This window comes from Sprattus sprattus, assembly GCF_963457725.1.
Source record: "Sprattus sprattus genome assembly, chromosome: 17".
Classification (NCBI taxonomy): domain Eukaryota; kingdom Metazoa; phylum Chordata; class Actinopteri; order Clupeiformes; family Clupeidae; genus Sprattus; species Sprattus sprattus.
This window is the reverse complement of record NC_137915.1, coordinates 24,335,400-24,345,399: the sequence shown is the minus strand read 5'-3', so window position 1 is coordinate 24,345,399 and position 10,000 is coordinate 24,335,400. Positions and strand designations below refer to the sequence as shown.

Genomic DNA, 10,000 nt, shown 5'->3' with positions numbered 1-10,000 from the left:
GTTCAGGGGGTAGTTTAATACATCACCTGTTAACAGGTAATACTTTACCTGTGTGAGAGCCCAAAGAACAGTCTCCATGAGCTCACTTTCAACCCTTTATCTTCACTGTCTGGTTTTTTATCTTTCTCTCTTCTCCTCTCTCCTCTCCTCCTTCTCAGCTTATGTATTATATTCCTCTCATTTTGATGGTTCACTCGTTCATCTCTTGTCTTCTCTTCTCTCTACCCTTTCAATCATCCTTTTGTTTTCCTCCCTCCTGCACTGTTCTTGCTATCCTCTTCTACTTCCTCCCTCTTCTCTTCCCTGTCATCTGTTCTCCTTTCTTCGTTTTTTACTCTAGAATCCAAATCTAAATCTGACACACACATTACCCTTAAACACACATACTGTATCTGCTCACACTTACAACATATGGGCAGACTCATAGATATGAGGGGAGACCCCAGAATGACTCATTGATAATCCTCCTTGTCCGAATGTGTATATATATGTGTGTGTGTGTGTGTGTGTGTGTGTGTGTGTGTGTGTGTGTGCCTGCTGTTTGCACTTGTCCTAATCATCATTTGGCTCCACCTTTGTGACTCTCCCACCCCCCCCCAAAACACACACACGCACACTCTCACACACTCTCACACACTCTCACACACACACACACGCTCCATCTCTCTCACACACACAGTCCCACAGGTGTACTAAAACAAAAGCGCGCACCCACAGTGCAGGCATGTGTGTATGTGTGCATTATGTAGTTTGTTTTTTCCTGCTTTTAGGTTAGTATGTCAACAGCAACAAAAACTCTACTCCCTCCCTCCCTCCACTCTCTCTCTCTCTCTCTCTCTCTCTCCTCTCCAGGGACCCCAGACGCTTTCTCTCAGTTGCTGACCTGCCCGTACTGTTCCCGCGGTTACAAGCGCTACGCCTCGCTGAAGGAGCACGTGAAGCTCCGGCACGAGAAGAACGAAGACAACTACAGCTGTTCCCTGTGCTCATACACCTTCAGCCAGAGATCCCAGCTAGAGAAACACATGAGCGCACACAAGAACGGCAGAGACCAGGTAGACACACACACACACACACACACACACATACACACACACAAACACAGACACACACACACACACACACACAACTACAGCTGTTCCCTGTGCTCATACAGCTTCAGCCACAGATCTCAGCTAGAGAAACACATGAGCACACACAAGAACGGCAGAGACCAGGTAGACACACACACACAGTGTTGGGCAAGTTACTGAAAATAAGTACTTAGTTACAGTTACTAGTTACTTCTTTTATAGGTAATTGAATTACTTCACCAGTTACTGTCAAAAGTAATTAGTTACTAGGGAAAGTAACTTTTAAGTTACTTTTATATCTGCTTTTTAAATGTAATGAATATGAACAGTACTGAACAGTCAAACACAATAAACATGTATCTTTTTTTTACCTATTTATTTAATCAACAGGGCAACAGGCCTTCAAATCAAGCAGTAGGGCCAAGTACAAAGGTCCCTTTTAACACTTAACTTAATACAAAATAACTGTCTCAGTCATTTAACAGTGTTTTTTTACTACATTAGGCCCAATGAAATAAAAGTGATTGGCCTACAGTATTAACACTAATTAAAAGAGGGAAAAAAGGTGCCTTGAGGTGCAGCATATAATAGAATATGTGATTTAACAAAAGGATAACAAAATGGAAGGATGGATCCAAAATATTAAGATCAACAACGAAGGGGACACAACAATAATCGAAGCAAATGGGTACAGGTCTCAATCAAAAAATGAGAACACAACCTCTTCATTAAACGCAACAAGCACAACATTGTAGACGAGTCATGTTCTTTCACCACTGGGAAAGATCTGTATATAATAGTTGAGGCTAGCTAATAACCTACAAAGATTATTTATTCTTATTTTTTATTCCGTCTCTGGCGAGACTGTCGAGAGGTATCTATCTAGCTAGATGGACAATCTAAATAACAGTACAGTAACGTGCAAGACACACACACAGGCACACATACGCACACGTACACACACACACACACACGCACATGAACACACATGCACACACAAACACACACACACACACACACACACTACAGCTGTTCCCTCTGCGGCTACACCTCCAGCTAGAGATCCAAGCTAGAGAGAACCATGAGTGTCTTCTTAAGAACACCCTAAGAATCTGCCCAATGAAGGTGCTGAAAATAAATCTCACTGTTTCTCTCTCTCTCCCTACCTGTCTCTTTGTCTCTCTCACTTTATCTCTCTCTCTCTCTCTCTCTCCCTGTCTCTTTCTCTCTCTCTCTCTCTCTCTCTCTCTCTCCACCTCTCTCTCTCTCCCTCCCTGTCTCTTTGTCTCTTTCTCTTTCTGTCTCTCTCTCTCTCTCTCTCTCTCTCCCTGTCGCTCTCTCTCTCTCACTTTCTCTCTCTCTCTGTCAGCGGCATGTGGCTCAGTCAGGAGGGGGCAACAGGAAGTTCAAGTGCACTGAATGTGGCAAAGCCTTCAAATACAAGCACCATCTGAAGGAGCACTTGCGCATACATAGTGGTGAGTGTGTGTGTGTGTGTGTGTGTGTGTGTGCGTGTGTGTATGTGTGTGTGTGTGTGTGGCCTCCAGCTATAATTTTTGTAAATGCTCTGTGACAATGCTCAATTGCAATACGTGTGTGTGTGTGAGAGAGGTATTCACAACTTTTGTGTGTGCACATCACAGGGGTGTGAAAATTATGTGAGCTCATGTGAGTGTGTGTGGGAGGATTTGAGTGTGAGTGTGTGTGTGTGTGTGTTAGACCTAAGGTGATGGTGTTAAAAGAGGTCTTTCAGAAGAGTTCTTACATTAGTGCACAAACATCAGCAGAGCTGTGTGTGTGTGTGTACGTGTGTGTGTGTGTGTGTGTGTGTGTGTGTGTGTTTCATTGTCTCACCTGTCTTGGTCCACAGTTGTTCTCTTTATTATTTGTGACAATGTGTGTGTACTTTATACCTAGATTTTATGGAGGTGGATCGGGATGTGTGTGTGTGTTCTGTATACTCTTACTGTATTTATCTGCACCTCTTTGCTCATGATCTGTGTGAATGTGTGTGTGTGTGTGTGTGTGTGTGTGTGTGTGTGTGTGTGTGTGTTGCAGGAGAGAAGCCGTACGAGTGCTCCAATTGCAAGAAGCGCTTCTCCCACTCCGGCTCCTACAGCTCTCACATCAGCAGCAAGAAATGCATCGGCCTGCTGTCCGTCAACGGTCGGACCCGCCCTCTGGCCCCGCCCTCTGGTCCCGTGTCCCCCTCTGCCCCCGCCACGCCCCGAGCCCCCCCTCGTGAGAAGCCTAACCCGCCCACCAAACCCCAATCCAAGGGGCCGCTGCCCATCACCCACATCAAGGCAGAGCCGGTGGAGAGCGACCTGAAGCCCGCTGTGCCAACGGTGCCCACCGCCGCCGTCGCCACCACCACCACCGTGCCCGCCCCCCTCCAGCTGCTACTGCCCACCGTGGGCCTGATGTCGCCCGTCAGCATTAGCCTGGCACAGCTGCAGAGCCTGCTTAAGGGCGATCCGGCGCACGGGGGCAATGCCAACGGGCCGCTCATACAGACCATAAGCTTGCCTCTGTTGGATCAGGACGGGCACGCTAAGATTCTGATCAACTATAGTTTGGACCCCGGGCACGCGGCTCAGACGCACGCAGTGCAGACGCAGACGCAGACGCAGACGCAGGCACACGCTGTGCTACAGCTCAAGAAGGAGCCGGTCGCCGTGGCGATGACCACGCACAACCCCGCGCACACGCCGCTGTGCAAGACGGAGCGGGAGGCGGAGGACCTGACGCTGAAGAAAAGGAAAAAGAGCCTGGACGAGGAGGAAGAGGGCGGGACGAAGGAAACTGAGGCTTCGGCTGAAGGAGAGGCGGTCAACGGCGACAACGGCACCACGACACCGGTTGCCATGGCAACGACCCCGAGCGAGAAGAGCCTGCAGTCGGTGCTGAAGGCGTACTATGCGCTGAACGCCGAGCCGGAGACGGCGGAGATCGCACGCATCTCCACGGCCGTCAGCCTGCCCCCGAGCACCGTGACGCGCTGGTTCCGCAAGATGCAGGCCAAGCAGTCACACACACCCACCGACACAAACACACATACAAACCCCTCGGGAGACGCTTCCGGGGCCAGCTCTGATGTGGACATCTCGCCTCAGCCCACGCCCGACCCAACACCCTCCTGCTCCCGTTCGCCGTCACCGCAGCCAGCCGACCAATCACAGCCCGGCTCCTCCCCCCAAAGCCCAGGACCTCTTAACCTGTCAGCTGACGGTCCCATCCCTTGTCGGGGCGGCCTGGTCGACGGGGACGGGCCTCTTGACCTCTCGCTGCCCAAGGGCGCTGCCACGGCAACGACCCCTAACCAGGTCAACTCGCCAGCCATGCAGGACGAGCCGTTGAACCTGACCTGTGCCAAGAAAGATGCCACGCCACTCACCGCTGCCAATGCCAACGCCAATTCCCGTGTGCCCACCTCTGCCAATCCCATCAGCCTAGTGGCCCACCAACTGCCCACACTGGTTGCCATTACGGACCACAGCGGGGCTAAGACTATCCTCATTCCTCAGCTGGCATACACCTATGCTCAGCCCACTAGTGACATGTCGCCCGACGAGGCTGCTCACACACAAGTGCTGCACATCAACGGCATCAAGGTATGTGTGTGTGTGTGTGTCTCTGTGTGTGTGTGTGTGTGTGTGTGTGTGTGTTTTTGTGTGTGTGTCTCTGTGTGTGTTTGTGTGTGTGTCTGTGTGTGTTTGTGTGTGTGTCTCTGTGTGTGTGTGTGTGTGTGTGTGTGTGTGTGTGTGTGTGTGTGTGTGTGTGTGTGTGTGTGTGTGTGTGTGTGTGTGTGTCAGTGTCTGTAAGTGCACAAGAACCTTGTGTTTTTGGGAACATTACATATAAATATAGGTCAAGACCTTTTTCCTCCCAGAATATAAAAGCAATATCTCATGTTTTTGTGAGAATGGCCTATGAATAAATAAATGTGTTTTGACTCAGATATTAAAAATAAATAAGACAGTGTTAGAGATGGCCAGGCTCTTAAAGTTGTGAAAGGTGTGTAACTGTCAGTCAAGTGGAGGTCAGAAAGAATGTCATTGTTTCAGTTCAAGTAAGGAATTATTCACAATAACCTACAGTTGTATTTGATGGCATATTTGGCAATCTTTATTATCAAATGCCAAATGTTGAGTCCTAGTTTTAGGAGTGAAATGTGTGTTTGGCAGGTGAGGTGTGTTTTCAAAGGACTGTTACAAACAGAGAGATGTGTGTGTGCGACTGTGTGTGTTTTTGGCAGAGAAAGGTGCATATTTGCATATGAAAGAGTGTGTGTGTGTGTGTGTGTGTGTGTGTGTATGTGTGGAGACTTTGAGGTATGTGTTGAAATAATTTAGGTAACTGTGAGGAGGTGAGTGTGTGTGTGTGTGACCGCAGTGTGTAATTGTGGTGCAGGAGGAGAAGCTGGACGCTGGTGTGGAGAGTGTGTGTGTGTCGGAGGAGCAGAACGACTCGGACTCCGGCGCGCCGAAGAGGAAGATGAGGAGAACAGAGGGGGGTCAGTACGCCTGTGACCTGTGTGACAAGATCTTCCAGAAGAGTAGCTCCTTACTCCGCCACAAATATGAACACACAGGTAACACATGTACACACACACACACACACACACATATATATCAGTGTTTCTGTTATCCGGTAATTAGCCATTTTTGTCAGACACACATCATGTTGATTAGCCAATCGAATTGTTCCGTTACATGGAGGGCGTAATTTATTGGAAATAATCAGCGGGCAAAGGTTTGTGTCGGTTTGTTTGATAGAACTGTTAGTACCAGCGACCTTAAGCAGGGTCCGTAGGCTAATTCTCTGCCACGTTTTGCTGAAGTTGACAATAAACAGTTAGGACTTCTCTGGTGTCGTAGTGCAGTTGCTTTGAAAGTAATCATGTGTAGTTGAATGCTATAACTTGCAGCATAGGGTATGCAAAAAACACAGAAACTTTCACTCATAACACACATAACACACAAATACTTTTGAACATAATCACTCTATCTTGCCAATGGACATACAATCAGTTAAAACAGCTGAAATGTTAGTACATACCCTCCCTCGCACCTCATATTTAAGAACTAAATATACAGGCCATATTTATGACCACTTGGCCATGGGAATGTAGGCCTGTGTATGACTGTATTGGCTGCAAGTGTGACTGCTTTTGGCTGTACGGTGTGCAAGCTGGCTGTGTGTTTGGCAGCTTGCTATTTGGCCGTGTGTGTGTGTGTGTGTGTGTCTGTTTTGGCCGTGTGTGTGTGTGTGTGTGTGTGTGTGTCTGTTTTGGCCCTGTGTGTTGCGTAGTTGGGCCTGAGAGCTCTAGGGTGAAGTGGATCCGATGAGAGGAGAGTGAGCATGGATCACCCAGAGAGAGGGAGAAAGTATGTTTGTGTGAGTGTGTGTGTGTGTGTGTGAGAGAGTGTGTGTGTGTGTGTGTGTGTGTGTGTGTGTGTGCGTGTGTGCGTGTTTGTGTGTGTGTGTGTGTAAGAGCGAGTTGAAAGGCTGCAGGGTGTGGGCCTGTCCCTGTATCCATGGCCAAACCACATCACCTTCCACTCCTCCCAGGGTTGCGTCAGGTTTCTGTGCCTAATCCTCCCTCCGTCCCTCTCCCTCCATCATTCCTCCCTCTCTCTCCCCCTCTTAATGTTTCTCTCCCTCCCTCCCTCCTTCTCTCTCTGCCCCCAATCATCTCTCTCTGCTTGTAATACTTTCTTCTTCTATCGGCCTCCTCTACAGGCAAACAGTCCCTCTTCCACTCTCTCTCTCTCTCTTTCTCTCTGTCCTCCCTCTCGTTTCTTTTGCTCTCTTGTTCTCTCTTGAAGGCCGTTAGATACCTGGCTTTAGGTCCTGGCGCTGAGCCTCTCTTTCGTGTCCAAATGACATCACCCTTGCTATTCTCTGTTTGCTCCTGTTGCCCGTGGAAACGGAGCTGTGTGTGATACGTCAGGCTGGATGTCTCTCAAAGAGGCTCCGCCCACTAAAGCCCCACCCATGAAGCGGTATATGATCATAGAGTACGCAGTACATGTACTTAGATACACACGTTTGTCACACACGCGGAGAGACACTTCACACACACCAAAAGTTCACGCACACCAAGATCACACACACCAAAATCATAATCATAGCCCAGTTAAACGGTGAGTTGAACCAATTGGACGTTAAGTCACTGACTCACACACGGTCACACACGCACACAGACATCAACACACACACATTTGCACACACGGTCACACCTATAACAGCATGTTTGTCTTTCCCTTCTGCAGGCAAGCGGCCCCACGAGTGCGGCATCTGCAACAAGGCCTTCAAACACAAGCACCACCTGATCGAGCACACACGCCTGCACTCGGGAGAGAAGCCTTACCAGTGCGACAAGTGCGGCAAGCGCTTCTCCCACTCGGGCTCCTACTCCCAGCACATGAACCACCGCTACTCCTACTGCCGCAAGGACGCCCCAGGTGGACGCACGGCCAACGGAGGCACCGGCTCGGCACCCCTCAGCCCAGCCACCGAGCACCAGGCCCTGGGCAGCGGCGCCGCCTCGCCCCATTCCCCCCTCCACGACTCGGACGAGAGGGAGAGCGAGGGGGACGGGGAGGAGACGGGCGCGTCTGGGAGTGTGCTGGACGAGGACGAGATCCGCGTGGTGCGTGTCGGGGAGGAGGAGGGGGAGGAGTACGAGGAGGAAGAGGAAGAGGAGGAGGGGATGGAGATTGGGGAACAGGAGGAAGAGAGGGAGGAGGAGGAAGTGGCGGATGGAGAGATGATGACGGTGGTGGTGATGGAGGAGGAGAGAGAGGAAGAGGATGGAGAGGGAGAGGAAGAGGAAGGGGAGGGAGAGGAGGAGCAGAGGGGAGAGGAAGAAGGGGATGAGACACAGCAGGAGGGAGAGGTGATGGAAGGAGGAGAGGAGAGAGTGGAAGGACAAGACGATGAGAGTGAAGAGAGAGGAGATGAAGAAAGGACAGAGGAGGCAGGAGTGACAGAGCAGAGAGAGGAGGAAGAGAAGACAGAAATGAAGGAAGAGGGTGAGGAGATGGTGAAGGAGTGGGAGGGAGAGAATGAGGAAAAGGTAGATGAGGTGGAGAAAGAGAGTGGAGAGGCGGAACAGGAAGAACGAGGGGAGACAGAGAAAGAAGGAGAGGAGACGGAGAAAGATAAAAAAGGAGAGGAGCTTGAGAAAGAGAAAGAAGAAGAGGAGATGGAGAAAGAAGGAGAGGAGACAGAGAGAGAGAAAGAAGGGCAGGAGACAGAGAGAGAGAAAGAAGGGCAGGAGACGGATAAAGAGAAAGAAGGAAAGGAGGTGGAGAAAGAAGGAGGGGAGATAGACAGAGAGAAAGGAGGAGGGGAGACGGAGAAAGAGGAAGATGGAGAGGAGATGGAGAAGGAGAAAGAGGGAGAGGAGATGGAGAAAGAAGGAGAGGAGATGGAGAAAGAGAAAGAAGGAGAAACAGACCAGGCAAAAGGAGAGGAGGAGATAGAGGAAAAGAGTGGAGGAGAAGAAAAGGAGGATGTCACTACAGAGGGTCAGCAGGAGGGAGAAAAGGAGGAGACGCCCGGTGATTAAACGAGTGTACATCCCTCTCTCCTCGCCTGAGGAGGCAAAGACTGCAGACTCGTCCTCTATCATGGATGGACAGATGAACAAAGAAAAAAATGGAATCAAGAGACAAAAAGAGCGAAAAACAAGCGACAGAGAAGCCAAGCGTATGCGAGTGCATGTGTGTTTGTGTATGTGTATGCGTGTGTGTGTGTGTGTGTGTTCGTGTGTGTGTGCTTGGTCTCTCTATGCTGCATTTGAGTTCACTACTGTGTATATCTCCCAGTGTGCCTGAAAAAAGAGACTAACTCCTGTCCTGACACGTTTTCCCACTTGAGACCTTCAGTGTTAATGAACAAGACAAAAAACTACAAACAAACAAAAGCAAATCAGCCAATCCTGCATTTAACTAAAGAGACACCACTCCTTTTAGCTAGCAATGACTTTTGTTTGTTTGTCTCTTAAAAAGAAAAACTCAATGGGTCTTCTTTCAACAGTGTTACTTTTGCTGGTTTTCTTTGTGTTACTGATTTTATTTGTGGCCGAGATTTTTCTTCTCTTTTTGTTAGTTTTGAAACCTTACAGTGTTTTTATTGCCAATGAACAAAACGAAGAAGAGGCTGAGAATTCTCCGGGCATCTGAAGGAACTATTTACTTGTGCACTACCACTCACCTGTTTACCTGTTTACCTGTGGACCACCGCTGTGACCCAACCCCCTCAGTGTTAGGGCGCCTCCTTGTGGTGGCGGCCCGGATACCTGCCTGCCTGCTTTTGACTGTGAGCCTTAACGAAAAAAAAAACAAACAAACAAAACAAACAAACAATCCCTGTGAGGTCATGAGGAGATGTGGGGTGTGACTTCTGATGGTCCAATGGACTCTCAGAGATCCTGTGATGTCACACAAAGGGGGAATTGATGTCGGGGTAAGATGTGTGATTTGAAAAGGACTTCGTGGTGTCTTTTTGAAAGGAGGCGATGAGGATCTCTCTGTTAACCCCCCATCTTCATACACACGCTCATACTCACACACACCCTTATGCAAAACACGCATGCGGGAAGTTCCATTGAAAAGTGATGCCACGTTTCCATGACGCTGTTACTAAGCAGCATGTTGACATGGGTGGGGGGGGGGGGGGGGGGGATTCCTGTTGATAGGGCCGGTGTATTTTATAGCAGAATTGAATTTGTTTGTTTTCTCGAACTTTAACCACTAATAATCCCCTGGCCCACCCTCTCTAAACATGTCAGCCATGAGAGTTGGGGGGAACAAACAGAGAGATGAGTAACGTCATGTTTCCCCACGCGGCGTGGAGCCTGCCTGCCTGCCTGATGGCCGAGTGCTTGTGTTTCTAGCTAACCGCATGTTCCCCTC

At 49.4% G+C, this 10,000-nt stretch overlaps 1 protein-coding gene across 1 annotated transcript in view; it reads left to right on the top strand.

Moving 5' to 3' along the window:
• Window positions 1-10,000, top strand: part of zeb1b (zinc finger E-box binding homeobox 1b) — a gene marked incomplete at its 3' end in the record, with an annotated part of 51,848 nt that overhangs the window by 40,159 nt on the left and 1,689 nt on the right. Inside the window, exons 4-8 of the mRNA XM_080855501.1 lie at window positions 853-1,055; window positions 2,443-2,551; window positions 3,132-4,687; window positions 5,487-5,667; window positions 7,352-7,863. Coding sequence (XP_080711627.1) covers window positions 853-1,055; window positions 2,443-2,551; window positions 3,132-4,687; window positions 5,487-5,667; window positions 7,352-7,863 — 2,561 coding nt within the window. The remainder of the gene's footprint in view (window positions 1-852; window positions 1,056-2,442; window positions 2,552-3,131; window positions 4,688-5,486; window positions 5,668-7,351; window positions 7,864-10,000) is intronic.